A 25,563-nucleotide genomic window follows, 5' to 3' on the forward strand; every position below is an offset into this window, starting at 1 on the left:
AACATAGTCTCTCTAGCGTGTCCTGGGTCGTCCCCGGGGCCTCTCGCCTGTGGGACATGCCTGGAACATCTCTCCTGGGAGGCGTCCAGGAGGCATCCGAACCAGATGCCCGAGCCACCTCAACTGGCTCCTTTCAACGTGGAGGAGGAGCGACTCGACTCCGAGTTCCTCTCGAATAACTGAGCTTCTCACCCTATCTCTATCTCCGGACACCCTGCGGAGGAAACTCACTTTGGCCGCTTGTATCCAGGTCTTGTTTTTTCGGTCATGACCCACAGCTCATAGTAGGAACGTAGATCGACTGGTAAATCGAGAGCTTCACCTTTCAGCTCAGCTCCTTCTTCACCACAACAGACCGACCGATCCCCCTGTCCATCCTGCGCCCTCACTCGTGAACAAGACCCTAAGATACTTGACCTCCTCCACCTGGGGCAGGATCTCATCCCCGACCAGGAGAGGGCACTCCACCCTTTTCTGACTGAGGACAATGGTCTCGGATTTGAAGGTGCTGATCTTGCACCACTCCCCTCCCTGAAAGACTTATATGAAACCTGCCCGGAAAGCGACCACAATCTTGAGGGACACAAGTTATCCAGTCTCCTGCCTTCTGGGAAGAGACCTTCAGCCCCGCACCACCAGACTCTCCAACAGTTTTTTCCACCAGACTGTCAGACTTCTGAACACCCTCCGCTCTTCACCATCAGCTCCGCCCACCAGACTGATAGGGAGCTAGCACCACCACCCCACCTGCGCCATTTGTACACTTTTGTTGGACTGTACTGTACTGTACTGTACTTGCGTTTTGCGATTTTGCACACCAAAATGGACTATCCTAGCCTCTGTGGCCATATTGATTATGTTGTTGACTGATACCTCTACTACCACTTGTGCCACAATATTCCTCAAGATGCACTGCCTCAATATGCCTTAAACACTTAACTATTTATTTACTCCAGACATTCTGCTACACTGTGCCTGTGTGAACTTGCCATCTGTAACTTATAGGGGTGGGAATCTTTGAATGTCTCACGATTCGATTCAATTCCAATTTTTTTTTTTTTTGCCTGCGATTCGATTTAGAATCGATTTTCAATTAAGAGTGATTTTTGATTCAAAATGATTTGATTGACAATGATTTTTGCTTCAATTTATAGATGTGCAAGGAATTGTAATGATCTACTCCAGTCTGACTCGCTAATGCTAATTAGCGCACTACTCACGGCACTTTTACCACTCAAAAGAACAGCTCCACGTTGAAAAAAAAAAAACTTTTATTGGAATAACTTGATCGTGACTTATTTCCTTCTACTCTCTAATGTGGTTTCAACTTAACAGTGTATTAGACCACGTGGAACAACACTGCCCCTCAGTGGCCAAACCGGATACAACATGAACAGCGCTCCCAATAAAGGCACACAGACAGTATAAAATAATTTAAATGAAATCGATTTTGGAACATTTAAAATCTATTCTGAATCATCCTAAATTAGAATTGCGATTCTTATGAGAATCGATTTTTTGGCACACCTCTAGTAACTTACTACTTGTCTTAAAAATGTCAAGAAAATGCATCTTACATATTAGTTGTTTTTAAGTTTTTTATATTCCTGTTTTTAACTATACATGAGCACTTTACTATTGTCTGTCATGTTGTTTTTAGTCTTGCTGACACCTGGGAATGCGAGAAACTTAATTTTCATTGCTTTGTATGTCTAGTACATATAAAGAGATTGACAATAAAGTTTGACTTTGACTTTATCCCAACCGCTTCACAATCTGCTGTAAACCGCTCCAGTGAGAGTTGGCGATCGTGGCTTGAAGAAGCCAGCAGCACATCATCTGCAAAAAAGCAGGGATACAAATCTGAGGCCACCAAACCGGACCCCCTCAACGCTTCGTCTGCACCCAGAAATTCTGTCCATAAAGGTTATGAACAGAATCTGTGACAAAGGGCAAGCCTCACTGGAAACAAATCCGACTTACTGTTGGCAATGCGGACCCAACTCTGACGTCGGTCGTACAGGGACCGAACAGCCCGTATCAGGGGGTTTGGTACCCCAAACTCCCGAAGCACCCTCCACAGGACTCCCTAAGGGACACGGTTGAACACTTTCTCCAAGTCCACAAAACACATGTAGACTGGTTGGGCGAACTCCGAGGGTGTAGAGTTGGTCCACTGTGCCAGGACAAAAACCACACTGCTCCTCCTGAATCCGAGATTCAACTTCCCGTCGGAAATTCCTCTCCAGGACCCCTGAATAGACCTTACCAGGGAAGCTGAGAAGTGTGATCCCTCTGCAGTTAAGCAATAAACACTCCCAGGCATTACATTTTTGTACCAGTGAGTTAGTGCTGTTTTAATTCACCTGCATGCAGGGCTTGAAATCAGAATGAAGATCAGACATTTTGACATTATCTGGACTCACTTTAATGACATCCAAAGCGCAAGAGAGATTAGGAAGGACTCACTAAAGTGGATTTTTACCAGGAACACGCAGCGATCACATCAGAAGCGTCGCTCCGGTCAGATGAATAATGAACCCTTAAGCTGCGGCAAGAAAATGACTTTTTGATTCTCACGAAACCACACAAGCGACTGACTTTTGGTAATTTTTGCCTTAAAATTGACTGTCATGATCAAAATTGCTTCACAAGCCTTGAATGGATGCTAACGTGCTCAAATATGTGAAAACGTAAGAATAATAACGTAAAGAGAAACAGAAAAACCTTTTCATTCTCTCACTCTCATTTCTTTTTTTTTCTAAAAATAAGAAGGTTAATCGACTGTACAGTAGTATTCGTGTGTTGGATGTGTGCCTTTAGGAGGTGTGGCCAAGTGAATGACATCAAGAGATTTGCCTGAGTTTGGCTTACAGTAGATCCTTGCAAGTGTTCTCATTTTGTATTTGTTGTACTGTTTGCCCAGCTCTCCTTGCCCACATGAAAGGGCATAAGGGCACTAGAACCGACGAGGTATTAATCACATGCTTTTGACTTGAGGAGGAGGCAAAACTGTTTGCAGCAAAGAATTAAATGAGTCTTAAATGATTTTGGTGTGATGTGTGTGAACAAGTGTTTTCTCTTTCTGAATTTGCACATTTGGTAGGTGCGGGAGAGCTAGTATAGGGGAGGAAAAAATATATATATACTGTACAATATAGTAAAAGGAAGGGAAAAAAAATACTGTATTTCAGCCCACACTCTGGTGAAGTCTAAGCCCAGAGAATTATTTGACCATACACGAAGAGGTCTGTGATTACGGGTCAAGACCAAAAACACCCCCCGGCCCCTTCCTTGGGCTTAAGGACAGTGTTCCCCATTCGGCCAGGTTGTGGAAAGCACGCCGAGCGAGAGGAATTTTTTTCCCTCTCAGCTGGAAATAACATCACGCCACAGCGGGCGAGTACTTCACCCAGCCCACGTACACTCTCTTGTATTCTAGCATATATAATCTGTGTAAATATTGGTGTATGATATGTCTATTTTTACAGTAACATAGATTATTGTAAAGGATTCAAGGTGTATTCAGACCAGAAAAGTCCTTTAGTCCGATTGTTTGGTCCGTACGGAAGTGTATTGCATTCACTTGGGGGAAAAAAAGTCCTGTTCTTCTGACAAATTTTTGGGGGGAGCTTTGTTTTTTTGAGTATTTTTTTCTGTTTAAAATATATATATATTTTTCAGATTTTTTTTTCTGTTTTTCTGAGTAGATTTTCCGTGTTTTATAAAATAAATTAGTTTTCTGTTTTTCTGAAATTTTTTCCTGTTTTTCTGAATTTGTTTTTTTCCCTTTAGTGATTAGAGAACAAACCACAATACAGCATACACATTCATTCCTTTATTGAGAGCCAGTAAGTAAACATGACCATCTTGTTGCATATGGAGGTATGCGGGAAAGTGTCCGCTTCCGCTATTAGCGAGTCTGCAACAAGTCACTTGGAGTTCAAAGGTAAAAATAAAATAAAAAATTACTCCAAAAAACATAATACCAGCTGTGTTTTACGGAATATATATTTTTTCTGTTCTTTTGAAGAATTTTTTTATTAGTGTTCATACTGCGAAGCGAACCGCACCGAGTGTGTTTGGAAACGGTCCGAGACCACTTCAAAAAGTGGATCTTGGTCCGCTTGTGTATTCAGACCTGCACAAAAGGTCCAGATCGGCATAGGAAACGGACTCTGGTCCGTTTAAAGCGGACAAAACAGTGCAGGTCTGAATACACCCTCAGTCTTTCTGTAATTTCTTTAAAATAAATACATGGAAAAATGTCACTAATGTTATCAGTGCCGTTTACTGTCAATCTAAACATAAAACCAAGCGAATTGCAAACGACCACATAACTTTGTATTAAAGTGTGCTAGCTTAATGCTAACACATAAAGGGAAACACCATGGAGGGGCTAACAGATATTGTCTACATGGTGGTGATGACATGCTTTAAGTAACGGATATTTGAACAAAAACTGCGCAGCATCACATGTAGAAACAGCATTGCATTATTCTGCCGGTCACTACACGTCGCTGGCATAGAGTAGCTCAACAAAGATACAACTTGACATAGTTAAATACTTTTTGGACCAATTAAATAATAATGGCTCATTTCCACCAGCCCACCTGATGATCTGTTGGTTGGACCACTGCACTGGCAGACTGTGTTGGCTACTAAAGAACACACAATTCTTTTATTACACACTAATGCGCTTCTTGTAATATTTTTGAATGTGTGTTTTGTGGAAAAATACACAATAAATGACGGCACCTCCTGTGCTTGTGTGCACGTGTGCTCTCTCCCTCTCTCTCCCGTCCTCGTGCATCCTTAAACGTCTCCGCTCTCTCCAACGATTCACTTGTGCGTGCGCATTCGACACATGCTTATCTTTTCTTTTTTTGTCTATCCACACAAATGAGCTTTCTCCGAGGACATCGCACATACTCGGAACTCAAGGACGACTTCAATCTACAAGTGATGTGTTTGCATGCAGGTAAGGCTGAATCCTTGGGAATAGTGCATTGTCATAATTTTTTTAAATGATTTTGTTTGTTGAATCCATGCTAAGTGATAAGTGTATTTGTTTTTATAAAAGGGAAATATTCAGAATTTCTGTGTAATTATTCTGAATTTTCAAAGAATGGATTATTTAAAGTATTGTTTTATATTGTTGCATTAAAGAAGATTTTTTAAAAGTTTACTTTCAAAAGGCACTCAACGTTAAGCAAGAAAATATTTACGGTAAGCCTATTGTGCATTCTTCCTTTTGTAGTATTAAAAATGAAATGTTAATGTATATACATATATACACGGTACTTACTGGTAATAATTGGCCAGTCCTGTTGGTCTAGCTAATCGAATAAAATGTCCTTCTGCTGTGTAAGAAAATGGTACGCTTGCGTAATGAATCCTAACCATTGTAGGACCCCCCCCCCCCCCCCATTGTGCATTTCAATGTGATTGCACAGCCCTTATTGGCAATACGATGCCAGACCGCATCTCCCTCATTCAATTAACTTCAACTCATTTACATACGTACACCCCCCCTAATGCAACCCCCCCAAGAATAATGTGTCAGCACAGATTTGAGCTGTCAGGCAGGGATCGCTTAGAGTAAGCGCATCCTTCCCCGGGGGGGAGATACGGAGTTGGTGAGAATGTAACAAGTGATTTCCCCTGGCAGGGGCTGCACCTCATAGTAAATGAACACACGCCCCGTCTCCGATAGTTGAACGGCGCCCATTCCTCTGAGAGAGCCTCGCCACACATGTTGACAATCAAGTGATGGTGACTGGTGGGGAACCATACGCAAAATCTAGGAGAATCCTCATAGAAACCATCCGCTCTAACCTAATGCTCAGTTTCTCAACCACTTCAGACAGAGCATTTCCCTCCAGATGGCACTGTTTCTGTTTGAATCAACCTATAATAGTAAAGAGCAGTGATTTGAGTCTTTCACATCCTTATAAATGTACCCTCTACTTTTTTTTTTTTTCAGGAAAGCTCAGTATTGTATATATATATATATATATATATATATATATATATATATATATATATATATATATATATATATATATATATATATAAATGTACCCTCTAACATCAGTTCGTATTTACTGTCCAAGCTAGTGTGATTGAACCATTTGAACATTGCAACAAATGACTGAACAAAAGTGTGACATTAGCAGCAACAAATAGCAACAATAGAAGTTCTGATATATACTGTAGTTGTGAAGTTTTATACAGTAATAATTCATAGATGTTTTTTGACTTGTCTCTACTTTTTGGAGTTAAAATATTTATGAACTCTGGCTAGCAACGAGCGACTGCAAAAAAATGTGACGAGGCAGGACATGAACCACAGGGTTTCTGTTGGATAAAGGCCTCGATACACGAATCCGATGTCGACCAAATGTGACCGACGCTTACCCCCTGTTGCCTGGCTGTCAGCACGTCGTGTTGGAAAAATGACAGAAGTGCACACCGCAACAGACAGGCAACGACGCCAGTTATTAAGTACTTTCTGTGCATAGGTGCGAACTAATTCCCCTCCATACCATCGGCAGAAGTAGTCATTATCCCTCAGTGTTAGAAAAAGGCAACCGGAAAGCTCTTACGAGGGTGCGATACAAAAATGTAAAGAACGCATACTCACGATGTATTCCCATGTCAGATATCGGATTGGTGAATTGAGGCCTTATGTTATTGTGTGTTCTGTACACAGTATTTGTCAAGTCACAGTAAAAATGTCGTAGATTTCTGTTGTCTACTATTTGGAACTATTAAAACGACATTTGGAGAGATTTAAGAATTTTGCCTAGCAGAAAAATGGACCATGGTCGTTCTATTGATTTAAATTACAGTGCCTACTATGTACTTGTGACGTTTTCGACTCGAGCCACTGATAAATTATTATTGTCGTCTGGAGTTATACAATTCACAAACTCTTCCTAGTAACAACTGACCGCACATATAAGAATATTGCCCAAGCCCAGGGGTAGGTAACTCCAATCCTCGAGAGCCACTGCACTGCCTGTTTTTGATATCTCCCTCCTCCAACCTAATTCTACAGAAGGCTGATCTTGTTCATCATCAGGTATGTTGGAGGAGGGAAACATTGAAAACAAGCAGGACAGTGACTCTCGAGGACCAGAGATCCCTGCCCTAGTCATTGCGTTGCCTACGTAGTAGTATGGAATCTCAACTGTAATTTGTTGAACATATGTACAATTTACTACTACTACTACTACTGCTACATGCTTGCACTGACTCAATACTTACGGATTTATTGTGTTGTCGGATTGCAGATAGGGCGATATAATTCCAAGAGGGAGTAAGAGAGAGCGCGAGATCAGCATCATGGACTCCTGGATTTTCCCATCATCCCTTCCGAACATGTCGGTGCAGCTCATGTACGACAGCTTCCTGCCGGTGAACGAGTCAGACCCACAGAGGAACGACACGGACCAGAGCTTCAACAGAACCAGCACGGTGGTCATCACCTGCATGTACTTCCTTGTGTGCACCATGGGCTTGTGCGGGAACGCCCTGGTCATCTACGTCATCCTGCGTTACGCTAAGATGAAGACGGTCACCAACATCTACATCCTCAACTTGGCGGTGGCCGACGTTCTCTTCATGCTGGGCCTGCCCTTCATTGCCATCCAGTTGGCGCTGGTCCACTGGCCGTTCGGCCCGGTGCTGTGCCGGGTGGTGATGACTGTTGACTCCCTCAATCAGTTCACCTCCATCTTCTGCCTGACTGTGATGAGCGTCGACCGCTACCTGGCCGTAGTGCATCCCATCCGCTCAACCAAGTGGCGCAAGCCCCGCATGGCCAAGACCATCAACGTGGCGGTGTGGGGGGTGTCCCTCATGGTCAACCTTCCCATCGTCATCTACAGCGGCATCATCACCAAACACGACGGCTGCTTCTGCACCATTGTGTGGCCCGAGCCTCAGGAAGCCTACTACACCGCTTTCATGTTCTACACCTTCATCCTAGGCTTCTTCCTGCCCCTCCTGGTCATCTGCTTGTGCTACCTGCTCATCATCATCAAGGTCAAGTCGTCGGGCATCCGTGTCAATTCCTCGTCCAAGCGGCGACGCTCGGAGAGGAAGGTGACGCGCATGGTTTCCATCGTGGTGGCTGTTTTCGTCTTGTGCTGGCTGCCCTTCTACGTCTTCAACGTCACCTCGGTGACGGGCACACTCAGCACCACGCCGGTGCTGCGCAGCGTCTTCGCCTTTGTGGTGGTGCTGGGCTACGCCAACAGCTGTGCCAACCCCATCCTTTACGCTTTCCTGTCAGAGAACTTCAAGAAGAGCTTCCAGAATGTTCTGTGTCTCAAGAAGGTTGGCGGGTTAGACGAGGCCGAGCGCAGTGACAGCCGCCAGGACAAGTCCCGAATGATAGCTGACCCCACAGAAACCCAAAGTACTCTGCTGAATTGTGACCTGCAAACCAGTATCTGAGCTGTCTTGTTTTACGTTACTGGTCTTGACATGGCTGTACTCGCGAATGATGTTTTTTTTCCCCTTTGGAAAAGCCAACTACCAGGGAGGTAGGCCAAGCTCAGCCACAGCCACCAGAGCAGGTCTTGCATAATGGCAGACCCTGTGGAGACCCTGCTGACCTTCAGATCTGATCAGACTTGCTCCCTTTTACTCACCTTGACTTACTCTAGTCACTATTGATGTTTTTTTTCTATTGGCACAAGCCAACTACCAGGAAGGTAGGCCACACTCAGCGACATGATGGCATGACCCTGTGGAGACCCTACTGAACAATGACCTTCAGACCAATACCTGATCTGACTTGCTCCCCCCTTTACTCACCTTGACTTTGCGCTACTCAAAATTGATGTTTTTTTCCATTGGCACGAGCCAACTACCAGGCAGATAGACCACACTCAGCAGCAGTCACTAAGGCAAGTCTCGCATGATGGCCCCTATGGAGACCCCGCTGAACGGTGACCTTCAGACCAATACCTGATCTGACTTGCTCCCCTATACTTGCCTTGACATGGGTCTACTCACTATTCGTGCTTTTTCTATTTGCACAAGCCAACGACCAGGCAGATAGACCCCATTCAGCAAAAGTCACCAAGGCAAGTCTCGCATGATGGCATGACCCTGTGGAGACCCTGCTGAACCATGACCTTCAGACCAATACCTGATCTGACTTGCTCAGTGGCGGTTTTTGCTGTGGGTCTCCTGCACATTTCCACGTCGAGTTAGTGGCGTGAGTGCTGGGGCGCCCTCATCATCACATCAACTTGCTGATGAGACTCAAATCGGGAATATTTCGCCCAAATTTAGCCAGAACCGCCCCTCTAGACTTCCTCCCCTTTGCTCACTTTGACTTTGTTCTACGTACTATTGATGTTTTTTCCTTTGGCACAAGCCAATTACCAGGCAGGAAGACCAAGCGCGATACTCATTAGGACAGGTTCGGCATGATCGTCATTAGTTAACTGCACCAAGACCCAAAGTAGTCTATTTAATAGTGATCTGCAGACCATCATATGATGTGGTTTGTCCCACCTTTACTCGCCTTGGCATGGCTCAACTCCCGACTCGTCCTTTGGCAAAAGGCACGTATTTATAATACCTGATCATCTGGGGTTCCAAGTGTTCTGAGCCGTTGCCATCAGGCTGAGTAGTGCCTGAAATTGAGAACAGTAAGCTTGCCCTGTTGCTGTGCCTTAGTTCTGGACACTGCAGTAGTCTTCACTTTGACAGCACTCTTGTCTATTCATCCACCCTTATTCTCAGATAAGACAGTTAAGACGTAAATACAGGAGACCGTCCTTTGTCTTCGGCATCGGTCACGAGTATGTCTTGCTCCGGCAGAAGCTTTCCATCCGGCCTGGATTTCACAGTTTTCCCCTGGCACCATTTTTTGCAGACGGAGCCCAAACTGAGGAGTAGAGTCAGTACTTTGCAATGGAAACGGGCAAATATGACATCCAAGGGAGACCAGACCGCGAGGTGTACCAAAAGAAGCACATTGTTTCTTCTCAGATTCCCTCCCCATGCAAATGTTTGCTCTGCGCTATAAATGAAATCTGGGCTGTTTTCCTCCTTTGTGTGTATTGACATTAGAAAATGATCCCTCAGGCGAATGTCACACACACACGCACTTCCGCGCAGCGACTGGATTATTTGCATGAACCAGGTTACCATAGTTTTGTGTAAATATGACTGCAAAACTCCATTTCAAAGTCTAACCTTCCCCTAAATATTTTCTACGGAACATTTTGAAAGAAGGAAGAAAAATTGATTTTCCAACTACAATGGACTTCTGTTTTATCACTTGATAATTATTGTATTTCACTGTTATTTATTCTCTTGTGCTGTAAGGAGAGAAGAAATGTGCAATGTATTATTGGAGACACTGAACAACATGTGAACAGCCAAATTTCAGTATATTGTATGTCCCTTTAAAGGCTATTTTGTTATTAAGTGCTTGTTAACATTGTGTTGTTGTTTTTTGAATGGATGATTTCTCACAACTTAGTTGGACAAAACAAATACCACCAGTACATAGAATTTTTAAATTATTTATACTCTGCACTATACTATATATATATATATATATATATATATATATATATATATATATATATATATATATATATATATATATATATATATAAATCGGCGTTCAGCATCTTGCTCAAGGACACTTCGACATGGTCTCAAGGACTGAGGATCAAACCCACTCTACCACTGAGCCATGCCGTTTCAAATAAATGATATAAATGAATGAAATGAACAAATGCTCTAAATCAGTCATTTGCTTAATAAAGAAAAAGATGACCATTTTACACTCAGCTGTGAATAGGAAAATCAGAGGAAGTGAAATTTTGCTGTGGTTTCTTATTGTTTTCCACTACAACTTTAATATTCCGAAGTAGATTTTTAGTGAGAACATGTTAAGAGAGTCCATTCTTGTACCATCTATGGATATAATATTGTAGGGAATGACATCAAGTCTTGAAGCATGTTGTCAATGGGATCACTTAACGTGTCAGCAGAATTTTCAATTATAGTAAAAATGTATTTCACTTTCGGAAATGTTTTTTCCTTTTCTTTTTTTTGCACCCAGGTATGTGCGAAACATGAATCTGGGAAGGGCTACAAGACTTTTAACATTTAACTCACAAATAAAATAAATAAATAAATTGTGTAATAAAGTGTAAGTGTCACACAAACATGACTAATCAAGTTATAGTATAGTAGTGCATCTTGTTGCGGCTAGAGTGTTCTATATTTCCATAGCAACAGTGAGCACAAGTGTTAGCCCCGCTGAATAATTCATTTTGAATCATAATACAAGAAGCGACTCTGTGGGATGACTAACAGAATTTGTGTCCACTCCATTTCTTACTGTGATGCTGACAGTGCTTTTTTTGTACGCCCATTTGTTGTTCCTCTGTATGCATCAACTTTTCAACACAATCCCCATTTCCCTCATGAAGAGAACAACAGTACTCACAGAATTTTAACCGTCGAAATTCTAACTTCTCTGTTTCACACTTTTTGCATAACTTGCTGTTTTCTAACTAGGAGCCGTGATCCAAAAAAATTACTTAAGATGTCCACTTCTATTCCTTTCTGTGACTCTTTAAGTCTCTATTGCAACCTGTGAGACTCCAAGCATAGGATATTTTCGTTCCAGCCGAATATGCATCGCAACAAATAATAACATTTCTGGAGGAACTCAGTTGCTGCCCCAAAATTATGGAATGAGCTGCATCCGTAAATTCACTTCCTCTCTTAAAACAGCATTTTAAAAAAAAATTTAAAAATTTTTTGGGGGGGGGTATTTTTTTCATTTTTATATTGTTTTCTACTTTGTAGGTGGTAGGTCTTATTCCTAGTATTTGATCTATTTACATGCACTCTATTGTTGCTTGTTATTTTGTATTAAGCACTTTGTTGAATTATGTTATTAAAATGCTGAATAAATAAAGCTGGACTAGATGGATTCATAGCATTGAAATATATTAAACAATGTTATCAGTATATTTCAATGTATGGCACCCAAAACTGTTATCTAAGCTTCCAGAACAAACATGGAGGTACCCAAAATAAAGTTCTTAAGGCGGGGGTCTATTAAAAGAGGGAATTTTGTTGGTGGTGGTGCTAGTGAGGTTAGGGTGACCCTTACCCTAACTGGAGTATTTATGGTCACTGTTTGAGGAAATACAGTACAGTATGCTATATTCTAAGGTGTGTTGCAGCCTCGGCCACTTTACCAATGCCACATGTACTCTTCAGCAGTGATTCTCCAAGGTGGTATGTCGGCTCCTTCTAGTGGTACACAAAAGAATCACTGCCTACTTAAAGCTCAGTTGTATTTCAATGTTAAGTTCAATACATTAGCATTGAATCTTTAGGAAGCGGTTTAGATCTGTATGTAAAAATGTAAGCACTAACCAACTTGTATCTTTCCTTCAGTGTGGAGTCCGCAGTTTCTTGGGGTGGGGAGTGGCGGAGGGTGACATCATGCTAGTCTCTGTGGACATTTAGTGTTAGCATATGAAACAATTGGGATGAAAAGTGAAAACATAACAAGAGGCCGATTTCTATCCAATCCGCTACGTCGTCACCTCGAGCCGCCGCAGCTGCGTGCTGGTTGTGACGTAAGAGACGCAACAATAGCGAGCGTTGACCAAAACAAACAATTGTGCCAATTTCTGCCAAAGTATAGAACATTTGATAAAACCACTATCATGACTATGACATTCAATAAATATGAACATACTTACATTTATGTGCCTCCTGCTTTTTGTCACGCCCTGGTGAGATCCGGACGTTGACGTCACGCGTCCCCAAAATGGGCATTAGCAACTTAGCGCAGCCATTTTGGCAGCATGAAAAACACGCCTGCCACTTTGAGTAAACTGCAAACGCCACACTTCAACAACGATTGACAGCTGTTGAGGATCAGCTGCTACAACAAGAAGAGGCAAAAAAATAAATAGGATTGTGCATTTAGCCACGCGGAGGGCTAATTTATTACGCGTCAATGACGTGACGTCATCATTAGGGAGAAAAAAAAGGAGAGATCTCCGTGAGATGAGATGAGGAGCTCGAACAGGCTCGCCTCATTTTAACAAAATATTATTTCTACCTCCTCCTGCAACACTCCTGTAGATATGAGATGGTAAAAATATGAGCCCCGACGACGGACTTATAAAAGTCCGTGGCCATGACACGCTGGACCATACGTTTTTTTTAAATTCATTTATTTATTTAGGACTATTTATTTATTCATCTATTTATTCATCCACAAATGAAGCTTACAGAAAATTGAGACGCTAGACCATACGTATTTACTTCCGCAAACACAGCGTTGTGAGCGACGACGTATCTTCTTCTGCGCATGCGGGTCACTTTGGGGGCGCATAACGTTCACACAGCAGACAGACTGGGGTCGCAATTAATATGTAATATGAACGCTTACAAAAAAAAAACAAATCAGATTTCACCCAAAAAATCGGAATTGAGTATTAAGGCCTGCATTGTGAACGTAGCCTTAGTCATGTAGATGTAGCTCGATTGTAGGCCTATTAATTATTAAATGAAGGCAAAAGACGTGATCAGGCACTTGTACTTGATGGCTGAATTTGAATCAGTAGATGCTAACTTGTACCACATGCAAAATGTGGGGGAAATAATCAGTTTCGTTCGTTTGTGCTACTACGGTTTAATAGATATTACACAGCTGAATTTAATAACGGACCAACACCATAAAGAAGACTTTTTACGGCAAGGGATGGCAAACTGTGGTCCTCGAGGGCCTGAGTCCTGCAGGTTTTGGAGGTTTCCCTCTTCCAACACAAGCTGGTTCCAATTAACAGGATCATTATCAGGCTTATGCAGAGCTTGCTGATGAGCTGTTCATGAATCAGCTGTGTTGAAGAAGGGAAATATCCAAGCCCTCAAGGACCAGATCTCGCCATCCGTTATACGGCATAAATGACGGCGGCCGCCGCCCAATGAGCAGCTACTAAGTTGCTAACGTACTTAATAACACTGCAAGACTTGCGCGAAACTGCTGACTTTGATGGCATTTTGAGCACAGATAAAGGGGAAATAAATCCGGATTGTCCAAACTTGTAAAGCCTTTGTATGATCAGATTTGAAAGCACTCACCAGAGTAAGAGAGAGGGGAATTCCACGTAGCAGTGTCGCCAAGTTGAAAAGAAAAAAATAAATAAAATTGGCACTCCTGGATCAGCAATCCAACCTGTCCACGTGTACATGTATATCATGTTATTTTCATCAAAAAGGATAAAACGATTAAACGCTGTGTGTGTGTGTGTGTTGGAGGGCGGGGGGGGGGGGGCTTTAGAGTTGCCATGGGGCCTTGACTAGTAAGGAAGAACTTTTGGGCATGACAGTTTTTTTTAAGTGAACTGAATCTTTAGAATCAGTTTATTAAAAAGAACCGTTCAAAAGATTCGTTCATCGGATCTTTTTGTCAGGTTCTATTGTCACCTAGTGTCTGAAAACAGTGACCAATCGTCATCAAAACTAGCATATTATGCACATAAATATCCTACTCTTGTCCACCTCCCTTACAAGCGATCAGCACATTTGGGGGTTTATTGACATACTGTAATGTGAGCTCCTAAAAAACATGATCATCGCTATAAAATTTAATATATTGTGCTTATTGATATGTCATTTTACTTTTACCGGTTGGACAAGACTAGGAATGTGCGTATGAATTTTGAGGGCAATTGGTCTCCATTTTTAGACTCCAGGCAGGCAGGCAGGCAGGCAGCTAGCTCCCCTAGCTAAAAACACACAGCTATCAAGGCAGCAATTAATGTTTCGCAGGAAGCATTGATTGTGGTATATCTTGGGGATTTATTTATTGATGAAAGCAAAAGCATGGAAACTGCCTGTTTCCTTATTTTCTTATAAGATAGAGAGCTGCTTTTGCAAGTAAAACATCGTAATATATGTGCAATGATTTTGAATGTTCACATTTTGTCTGGTCCCTGCACTTACTACCACCAAGACATGGGAAGAATGAGTAGAGGGGAAGGGAGGGGGACATCGATATTGTCATTTGGAAAGGGCGGATTTCAGTTGCTTACTGATTTCTCCAAAACAAATAATGAAATTGAAAATAATATCATTCATAATCATATCATTTTCTTGATTAAAAAAAACTGAATGAGAGTTTATGAGTGAAAAATGGGCTACCCCAGACTGGATGATCCCTTTAATGTTGGAAATTATGGAGACCTGAAGCCAAGACCCTTTTCCAAGGTGGTACTTGGTGTAAAAAGTTTGCCAATCACAGCAAAACGTGGTGACAGTATATATATATTTTTTAAAGGTAACCCCAAAATGTGTTGATAATATACATATTTATATATGTGTGTACACATTGGCTTTGTTTGATTCAGGAAATTGCATTAAGTATGTTAAAATTAAATGAAAAAACATGACGATTTGGGTGTAAATAAATAGCGGATTACAAGCAGCAAAATGTCACATTATAGCGACATAATTTAGTGTGAAATCGCAGATTTTCTTCTCAATGAAACAAATGATTGATTCTGGGATGCCCTTCTTAATTTCCCCTTGTTTTTCCTTATATGACCAGCGGGTGTCACTAAAACCCCATTTGCTCCTATTTTCAACGCACTGGATTACAGTGTAATATTGCTTTGGGCCTTACCTGAAATGTTCCTATAAGGGCACAGTCCATCACAACATACCTACATTCTGCCCATGTGTATGCTCTTTATGTGAAGTGTGGTGTTTATTGCACTGCAGTGCGACACGCGCTGGCGATGCAACGTTTCCATGGAGAAGTTATCAACCAATGAGGCTCAGGGCTGTGGTGCCGCGAACGCGCAATTATAATCTTCTTTATAGGGCCACGGTACACAACATAAACCACGATGAGGTTCCATTAAGGACTCATTATTATCGAAGGCCGCAGTGTGGTCACATGCCTAATATGGGCCATATATTGGTCCATTAACAGCAAAAAGAACAGGTGAGCGTCCTTTTAATCAGCACCATCATGATCATATACCAATAATTCCACAAGAATGAAAGTAGCATATACGTCCAAAAACATTTCCAGTAACAGGAACAGCAAAGGACATATGATTCATGTACTGAAAATTATTTTTTACAAATAAAACAATAGTAGTAAACAAAGAAAATGTGTCCATGAGTGCATGAAAAAAAAAAAAAAAAAAAAGTCCCTGCCATTAAGCAGATTTGAAAACATCTGAGGGAGTACACCCACGGTCCAAAGGGTTTCCATGGTAACGCTGGCCTTAGCAACAGGCCTGGCGGGCAAGTGTCTCTTAGCTCTTCCAAAAATTAAAATAAAATAAAAAATAGATCCATTCATGATATTATAGCCATAAAAATGTGTTTGCAAAGTCCTTAATACGTTGATTTTTTCCCGCTCATAGTTAATCATTTTTATTTTTTGCTTCCCCATGATGCATAATGATGGGCTTCAGAGTTAAATGCTTGGTCAGATGATACGAGAGCACCGTGGGAGTTCTTTTTCCTTTTTTTTTTTCTCGGGGGTGTCAGTATTCTGTCCTAAGATGTGCCCAGAGATGTCTCTCCTCTTCCTCCTCTTCATTCAGTTTTGTCAAGTAGATGCCAAGAAGTAGTTCAGTGCTTGTTTTGTTGTTGAAAGGTTGCATGTCACACGTTATCTTATTTATTTTATTTTATTTTTATGTCCTCCACATTCAGAGGAGCAGCCTGTTTTTTTATTTTATTTTATTTTTTTTTAAATAATAGTCAGTTAGGTAGTTCAGGTAGGCTTGTATATGTGTGTGTGCGTTGCCAACTGTCCACCAGTGGTTCTTCATGGTCAGTGGTCACGGAGGGTGGAGAGGACGAGAACTACTCATACTCCAGGAACTGTTTATGGTAGAATAAGAGATACCTACAAGAGAGGGTCAGAGTTCAAGAAAGAAAATAAAGAAATATGATGTAGAAATATGATGTAAAAATATGCACAAATGTTCATCCTTTGTTTCATTCCATTGTCAATGAAAGCGAGAATTTTGTGGTGTGACAAGGTGAGCCAACTGTCACACCTGAAATTTCATTCCATGGCGTCTTGGGTTATTTTTTCTTTTTATTATTGTTCTGTCATCTTCATAGAGGGGAAGCTTCTTTTTTTTGTTTTGTTTTTTTGCAACAGTTCTAAAATATTTGAACGTATAAATTTCTCCAACTAATTTCCCAAAACTTAACAAATGTTGAATGCGCTCACCGCCTGTGACACGACACGTTCTGACAAAGCGTGTCACAGAAGAGGTATACTGTATATGAAATGCTTTAAAATTTGTAAAAATAAATAAATGGAAAGTAGTTACGTTTTTACACATCACGCTACAATTTGAGAAATGTTATAGGATTATGAAAAGATGTCATTTAATTTTGGGAAACCGCATCATAATATTTGAATCACTCAACAGTAGTGGTGCAACGGATCCTCATTGATCCGTGGTCGGTTCGGGTCAGGCCCCACGGTTCGGATCACGCCCGATCCACGGATTGGTTGGTGGAGGAAAAAAACAAAAACAAAGTGCACATTCACAGTCGATAACATTCAGGCATGTCAAGGAAGCTGAAACATACTCAACGTAACAGCCTAACTTCAAAATAAAGTCGAATACAGTAATGCATTGACGGCAATGCAAATAGCTAGCTATCATGCCACGTCGTGGCATGATAGCTAGCTTGAATTCCCTTTTAGACGTTTCTTTGATCGACATTGTAGTTGCGACCAACATAAACACAACGCTATCCCGAACTCATGTTCAACCGCTTATTTAGGACGCTAAGAACCCGCTAATTAATTACGCCGTCATGGTATGATACGGCAGAAGTCTCCGATGTAAGTGGCTAGCGGCTAGCTGTTAGCATTACCAACAAGTGTCTGGCTGGTAGCTGAAAATGAGTTTGACAGCTGGTACCTGGCTTACTACTAATTCTTTTTCAATATTCTGGATCAAGGCGACTTTGTAATTCACTCTCCATGTTTAAAGGAAGGGAATGTGCCTTGAATTGCACGTTGAGGTATTTTCATTATAAAAAAAAAAAGAAAAGTAGAGAGAAATAGAACTTTGTCTTCATTTATTTTATAAAACACTTTTTGCCCATTAAAAAAGACAAACATTCAACTCAAAATGTTAAATATAGCTATTTAGATTTTAGGAACACAACTTTGAGCCATTAAAAACTTGTTATTTTACCATGTATAAAATAAGAATATTTCTGCCTCATGTCACCCAATGATGTAGTGCTGTTGGCTTCATCAAGCCGTGATCTCCAACTCTCACTGGAGCTTTTCGCAGCAGAGTGTGAAGCGGTTCGGATGAAGATCAGCACCTCCAAATCCGAGACTATGGTACTAAGTCCGAAAAGGGTGGCGTGCCCTCTCCGGGTCGGGGATGAGATCCTGCCCCAAGTGGTGGGGTTCAAGTATCTTGGTGTCTTGTTCACGAGTGAGGGCAGGAGGGAGCGGGAGATTGACAGGTGCAGCGTCTGCAGTGATGCGGACTCTGTATCAGTCAGTTGTGGTGAAGAAGGAGCTGAGTTTAAAGGAAAAGCTCTCGATTTACCGCTCGATCTACGTTCCTACCCTCACCTATGGTCACGAGCTGTGGGTCGTGACCGAAAAAATAAGATCCCGGATACAAGCGGCCAAAATGAGTTTCCTCTGCAAGGTGTTGTTCGGGTTCTCCCTTAGAGATAGGGTGAGAAGCTCGTTCATCCGGGAGGGGGTCAGGGTCAAGACGCTACTCCTTCACGTTGAGAGGAGCCAGTTAAAGTGGCTCGGGCATCTGGTTTAGATGCCACCTGGACGCCTCCCTGGAGAGGTGGTCCGGGCATGTCCCACAGGCGGGAGGCCCCGGGGACAACCCAGGACACGCTGAAGAGACTATGTCTCTTGGCTGGCCTGGGAACGCCTAAGAATCCCGCCGGGGGAGCTGGTTGAAGTGGTTGGGGAGCGGGAAGTCTGGGCTTCCCTCCTAAAGCTGCTGCCACCGACCCCGGATAAGCGGTAATAAATAGATGGGATGGATGGATGGATGCATATTGCACTTAAGGTTGGGTTCCTAAATCCTAAACGGCTATATTAGGCATTTTGAATTTTTTATTTTTTTTTAAATGGGAAAAGGCGTTTTACAAAATAATTGAAGACACTAAATCCTACATGGCTATATTAGGCATTTTGAGTTGATTTTTTATTTATTTACAGTAATTAAAAAAAGCGCTTTACAAAATAAATGAAGACAAAGTAGTCTTTTTTTTTTTGCTGATCCGAACTGTGACTTTTCCCATCCGTTGCACCACTACTCAGCAATGATGCAGAAGTACAACTTGCATATAACTTTTGGCATCAAAACATTTCAATTGTTTTGAAATATTTATTTCCGTTCAATTGCTACCTTATAGTAAATTGCATATGCAATTACTATTAAGAGAATCATTAAGTAGGTTTTGATTTTCCTATACTTAGGCACAGTTGTCATGTTTAAACTGTGCATAATGCCTACTACTGTATTTTAAAGTTGTAATTAGAAAGCCAAGTATTTTATGATAAGTTTTTTGCTTTTAAATATTAACTTAAGAATTTTGTGTTAAAAATGCATAATTTGTGTGTGGCGCTGTAGCAAGTCGACACCCACGTGGAGGCAGACTAAGAGTTGCTTGAGTGAATGTTTGCAGGGTGCATTCTCACCCTTCGCTATCAAGTACATCCTTAATGCTGGCCTTGGTGATGATGGCGTCGTCACATTTGAACCACTGGTCCTTGTGCTGGCGGATGAAGCTGGTGTAGTGCCCGCTCTCTAACGTGCCCTGGTGGTTGACCACCGCGAACAAGGAATACCTGGACATGCAAAGACAGCTTTTTTTTCTAAGTATGCGCCAATTTCCTCAAACGGTGGCCGCCGACTAACAGTGTCTCAAGTACTGTCGTTACTTCAGTTCATAGACTGTATCATTTACACTAAGCTAAGCTCATTTCAACTCAGTTGCAAACCAAAACAGCAGCACTTGCCAAAGACGGTCTCTCAGCTTAAAGGCAGAACTTCTGAAACACCTGGTGTATTGGATCTCATAAGATATTCTTTGTGATGGAATATTTACCATATAATCAGCCCTGTGTTAAGATACCTGAAAGCAATACTTGGGTAAAAGTGCAAGTATCTTAACAGAAAATAACGAGTAGTCAACATCCTCTTGAAAAATTACTTGAGTAAAAGTCTTAATGTATCTGACATTTGCCATACTTAAATATCAAAAGTAATTTTCTGATATTAAATGTACTTAGGTATTGGAAGTTATTCTACTTCCCATTGCACTCATTGTCCAAATTAAGTAGCAAATTTAGCAAAAACAGATCACATACTCATCTTCATCATCTGTTTTTTCTTTATAGAGTTTAAACTGAAATTTCCTTGAATCCTTCCTCAATGCTGCACTTTGTTTTTGATGTTGTCATGCATATAATTTATGCATAGATAGTTGCGCCGGGTAAACTTCTAAACAGACTTGATGTATATACTTACTTATTATCGTTGTTTAACACGTCCACCGTTTGTTGATACTGTCCATTCATTCTGCTCTCTTTGCTGCAGGAGAGAAAACAGGAGAGGTGAGAAGGAAAAAATAACAAAAAAATGTAGCACTGCTGCAGAACGTCCACCATGTGACGCCATTGTCCAATTTGTGCACACGTGTCTCAAAAGAGATGAATGGACTGCTCCATGCAGGGTGGGGCTGCACATGCTGCTTGCTCCACACACACTCACACACCAAACCATGCATTCATCTTCATTTAGGAATATTTGAGTATGTAAGTGTAAAACTAAACTGAGAAATTGCTTTTATCATCTATCTGTATAAGGTTACCAAAAAATGCTCAAGTTTTCAGAAAACAACACTACAAGATTTCCAGTAAATATTGATACTGGCCATTTACATTACTAAAAGTAAAAAAAAAAATAATGTATATATTTTTAAAGAAATGTGTTCTAACTAATTTGCACTCATTGGAAAAATATCATTTTTGCATCCTGTTCAAAATACAAAGAGCAAGTCGTTATTTTATGTGTTCTTATGCCCCCACCTGGATGCCATGAAGGGCGTCATGTCCAGTTCGAGAGGAAAGGAAACATACGTAGTGATCTTCCGCCGCAGTTTGGCCGAGTGCTCGAACCGCTGGGGACGGCCGGACAGAGAGAATGAGAGAGGAGGGAGATGGGGGAGAAAATAGCAAGCGAGATTTAGAAGAGCCACAAACAAAAACAAAAAAAGAATTGTTACAACATAGATAATACAATGCAGCTTGTTTTTAAATCTAGCTGTTACATGTGGGTGAATTGCTTACAACAGCAAGGATTGGATTAAAAAAAAGACCATCTTTTAGTCGGCCTGTTCTTCTGAACTGCATGAATATATTATGAGCGTCCGAGTCCATCATAAATAAAACATGGCCGACGAAGGAGCGCTGTACCGGTGGTTAACGTCAAAACTATTCTGGGATGACACAAATGGATCCAATTATGGAAAGAACAAAAAGAAAAAGATGGTCAGACCAAAGATGCAATTCAATTGCTTCTAGGGTTGAGACAGCGGACAGTGGATGTCCGGACTCACTTTGAGATGGAAACACGCTACAATGGGCAGCTTCTTCATCGTCAGCTGTTTGGTGGACTCCTGGTAACTATGGCAACCGCCACACTTGATTTTGGCACTGCTTCCTAGATGCTCGGGCCGCGTAAACCTGTGGAAAAGTCACGGAAAAGGGGCTTACAAATGCTGTTATTTTTTTTACTCCTCCATCCATTCATCCTGCATTGCATTGCATGTCGCTACAACCAACAGCCACTCATCCTTGCCGGTGTTGCCAACGCCTCTATCACCACGGCAACCGGCCCTGTAGCTTTAACAGACTTTGCTGCAGCGATTTAGGGTGTGTGTGTGAAGAGCCGCAGCGGGGGGGGGGGGGGGGGTGTGGGGGGTGTTAGTCAGAGGGAAAGAAGATGATGATGGTTGGAGAGGGTCTGAGGGGGGGAAAAAAGGAATAAGAAAGAAGAGGGGAGAAGGAAAAGACATTGCAAAAATGAATGGAGGTGACATTCGCTCTGCCAATAACAGCACAGGCTTAGAATAGCCCTCTACTGTATGGTGCGCTTACAACATACAGGAACAACCATTTCAAATAATGTAAAGCATTAACTGTCGTTTTTACTGTCGTTTTTCGCAAAGGATAAAGATACCAAGGGTTTCCCCCAGTGCCTTATACAATAAATCAGGCCAGGCTTTGCTTTTCCAAGTCTATCCCTGACCACCAGGCTTAGCAAGTTTTCTGGGGGAAACCCTGGATTACATGGATGTGAATACTGACTGTAATGTTATAGTTTTGTTATGTTGTTTGCAGTGATTTATGTTGACTTAGCGTCCTCTAGGGGTGAAATGTGTATGACGTCTGACTTACGTGAGTTGACGTCAGTTTTCAATCCCGTGGCAGCACGTACTGTAGTCGGTGGCGCGTTGGCCCACGAAAGGCTGTAAGTGACTATTTGTGTTCAATTGCATAATTTTCTTCAAGGTATAAAGAGTTATAAAATAAAATGTTTTTGGGAATTCAAATGTTGGTAAAAATGTGTTAAAAACAAGTCACTGAAGATGTTAGCATTTGTTAGCCACTTATGCTAGCGGACTTGATTTTGCTAAGTAAGCTAACTATGTTAGCGTGCCTTGGTTGTTTTATCTACTCTACTTCAGAACGCAAAAGTGCACTTATTGCTGTGATAATTATTTCTTTACATTTTGTGATTGGTGTATGCTAATTTAGTTAGAAAACAATGCTAGTCAGACATTTTCAGCGCTGTACTATTGTTGTGCAGTAATGTATTTTCGTTTGTTTCAGTTTTACATAAAAGAGATCAAAGATACAAGCAACGTCTCGTCTGTTAACTGTCTAACTGGATAGAACAGTCACACATCTAGTGAGGACAGATCACTGACGTATGCTATTCATTATCTATTCACTGAATCTATTATTCATTTTATAGTGTTTCAACCTCCATGTTTCATAGACAAGTAACTGATTTATTGCATCACAGCACAGAGGTAGAATGACTAGAAAAGACAGTTTCATGTGAAGTGTACCTGCGCAGGCAGTCTGTGAGCGTCGTGGAGCCCGACAGGTGGCTTTCTCCGTTGACTGTGACACCGTCGCCTCCGGGACTGAGGGGCCAGAACGGCGTGGAGGAGCCGGGCAGGTCCAAACTGATGTCCCAGAAGGGATCTATCGTCGTGGAAACCCCGCTGCAATGGTGGCGATAAGGGAGGGAGACGGACACAGGGCACATTATCATTCAACAAGTCAAGCGTGGTTGTGTGTTTTGTGTATATGGAGCTTTGTGTCGCATTACGAGGCCTGATGAGAGGATGATGACATAAGTGGTAATAACATGAGCTTCAACTGCAACCATGTTTGAGCAGGCGTTTTCCTTCCATTTTAAAATCCAAATGTTAAACCTGTTTAATATTTACGCTCACAAAATCTGGCGTGTGTCATCACGGAATGGGTGACTGTGATGTGAAAACGTATCAATAAAAATTAGGAAGCCACCTGAATCTCATGCTGTTGACGGACACAAAGAGGGGCAGAAACAGGTTATTTTGAGTGTATTAGGTGGAAGTATGGTTATTGTGTGTGTTGCGCCGTACTGCCCATCTCGAGAACACCGCACACTATGAACACACACTGCGATTGCACAGCAGGTCTCTCGCATTAAAAAAAAAAATCAGTTAAGATGGTAAAAATCGGTATGTGCTCAGTGGTCACCCCGCTTCAGTGCATGCAAAGCGATCGCAGCAATGATGGCAGTTGAATGAACCGATGAGTCATGCTACTGTAATCCAAAGAGGTACCAGCAGGTGGCCATTGATAATTTGCATAACAAGGAACCCATTCAGTGCCATTCCTGAAGAAAATATTATATTGTACAAATACAGTGGAACGTTTGAACGTCTCGGAACTCATACAAATCAGACTTCAACCCAAAAAACCTGTGTAAAAAATGCCTCGGAGTTTAAACTCATTTTCAGAGTTTCGGAGCACCCAAGCAAAGCAAGCTAAACCGAACGTACCTTGAAAACGGGTAGCCGAGCGAAGCCGAGCAAAGCCGAGCAATGCCGAATGCTCACGTTGTGGTAGTTGAAACGATGCACTGCTCATTTCCAGTCAAATCGTGAATACTCCCGGAGGTGCTCCATACTCGCGAGTGCATTTGGATTTTTCCATGAATTTTCTTCGCCATGGGCCCAAAAGAAAGACAACAGTGCCAGTGGCAGCAAAGAAAAACATACAGTGCTACGAACCACAGTGGAATTAGGAAGGAGATTATCGTGCAGTTGTAACTACCGTGACTACTTCTGTAAATACTGGCACGAGGACCCCCCTTAGCTGCTTACCTGACTTTAAACAACGCACGCAAGGACCGCTTAGTAGTCTAACAATATGCCTAATGTAAAATACACAAACTCAGCACTCAACGAAAGCTAGCATTAACATAGCATTTATCATCCACTGATGCCATCACACCACAACAAAAAAGGTAAGGTATTGTTTTATTGTTTAAATACTGTACAGGGTGTAAATGTAAAAAACATAAATAGAAATTAAAATAGGAATTTTCTGTTTTTGGAGCTTGGGAACGGATTAATTGCATTTACATTATTTCCTATGGGGAAAAAATGTTTCGGAGGTTGAACAATTCAGACTTTGAACACTTTGCAGAAACGTATTATGTTCAAACTCCGAGGTTGTATAAGTAATAAGTGAATGATGATTTGATGGGGCCAAAATGCTCCACTAGCCAACCATGTGCAGTTCAATATGAGCAGGGTGCGGCTTAGCTGGCTGGTGGAGCTGCTTTTGCAGTTCAGTGCAGTGTGCTGGTGTTAATGTGACAGAACAGCTCGGGGGGAGGCAAACCAAGCTTGAGTGGGGCTGCTGTCTAGACAACACCCCCTCCCCCTTTATCGTCCTCCCACCCACCACTACTGCCAACTCTAAAGGGACTGGGCCCATTGTAAGGGGATGAGAGGTGACATGGAAATGTTGCTACTTTTGTGCTCTTATCTATTTCGCACTTACTGGCAAACCTGACAGGTAACGTCCGACTGGAGCCCCCCGGTGAAGATTTGGTCGATGATGCAGTTACAGTGGTTCGGATTGTTGGCCTTCTTCCCGTTGTCGTTCTCTCCTGCGGAGCACAGCGAGGGGCAAGGTTGAAACACAGATAACAGAGCCTTTAACACCTTTGTAGGCCTTCCTCACACTCACAGGCATGACAATAGCGGTGGGACTTATAGTGCCTGGTCACCCTGCTATTACTGCACCAAATGACTCAGTACACAATATCGGCCATCTCCTTCAGTGCGCTTCTTAAATGTAAGATGGTGTGTGTGTATAGAAAAAAGAGCTGGTGCAAAAAGGTGTGCATCAAAATGAAAGGATTTGGA

The 25,563-nt window shown here is 41.9% G+C and overlaps 2 protein-coding genes across 5 annotated transcripts in view; one reads left to right on the forward strand and one right to left on the reverse strand.

The window, feature by feature from the left end:
• Positions 1-4,839: 4,839 nt before the first annotated feature.
• LOC144043630 (somatostatin receptor type 2-like) lies at positions 4,840-10,562 on the forward strand. The gene is made up of 2 exons (XM_077557474.1): positions 4,840-4,981; positions 7,299-10,562. Exon 2 carries the CDS (start codon positions 7,351-7,353, stop codon positions 8,464-8,466), a length of 1,116 nt encoding a protein of 371 aa, XP_077413600.1. The 5' UTR covers positions 4,840-4,981; positions 7,299-7,350; the 3' UTR covers positions 8,467-10,562.
• A 5,460-nt stretch (positions 10,563-16,022) lies between these two features.
• The window catches only part of LOC144044502 (ubiquitin carboxyl-terminal hydrolase 22), a 33,446-nt gene continuing 23,905 nt past the window's right edge, over positions 16,023-25,563 (reverse strand). For 2 of the 4 annotated variants that reach the window (XM_077558958.1, XM_077558956.1), the window contains 7 exons: positions 25,196-25,304; positions 23,200-23,358; positions 21,682-21,808; positions 21,152-21,243; positions 20,592-20,654; positions 19,760-19,909; positions 16,023-16,948 (listed from right to left, as the gene is read on the reverse strand). In XM_077558958.1, coding sequence (XP_077415084.1) covers positions 16,906-16,948; positions 19,760-19,909; positions 20,592-20,654; positions 21,152-21,243; positions 21,682-21,808; positions 23,200-23,358; positions 25,196-25,304 — 743 coding nt within the window. In that variant the 3' untranslated portion in view covers positions 16,023-16,905. Of the gene's footprint in view, positions 16,949-19,759; positions 19,928-20,591; positions 20,655-21,151; positions 21,244-21,681; positions 21,809-23,199; positions 23,359-25,195; positions 25,305-25,563 lie in introns of all 4 variants that reach the window. The other 2 variants (XM_077558957.1, XM_077558955.1) reach the window with 1 other exon arrangement.

Source organism: Vanacampus margaritifer, chromosome 2, assembly GCF_051991255.1.
Source record: "Vanacampus margaritifer isolate UIUO_Vmar chromosome 2, RoL_Vmar_1.0, whole genome shotgun sequence".
Lineage (NCBI taxonomy): Eukaryota > Metazoa > Chordata > Actinopteri > Syngnathiformes > Syngnathidae > Vanacampus > Vanacampus margaritifer.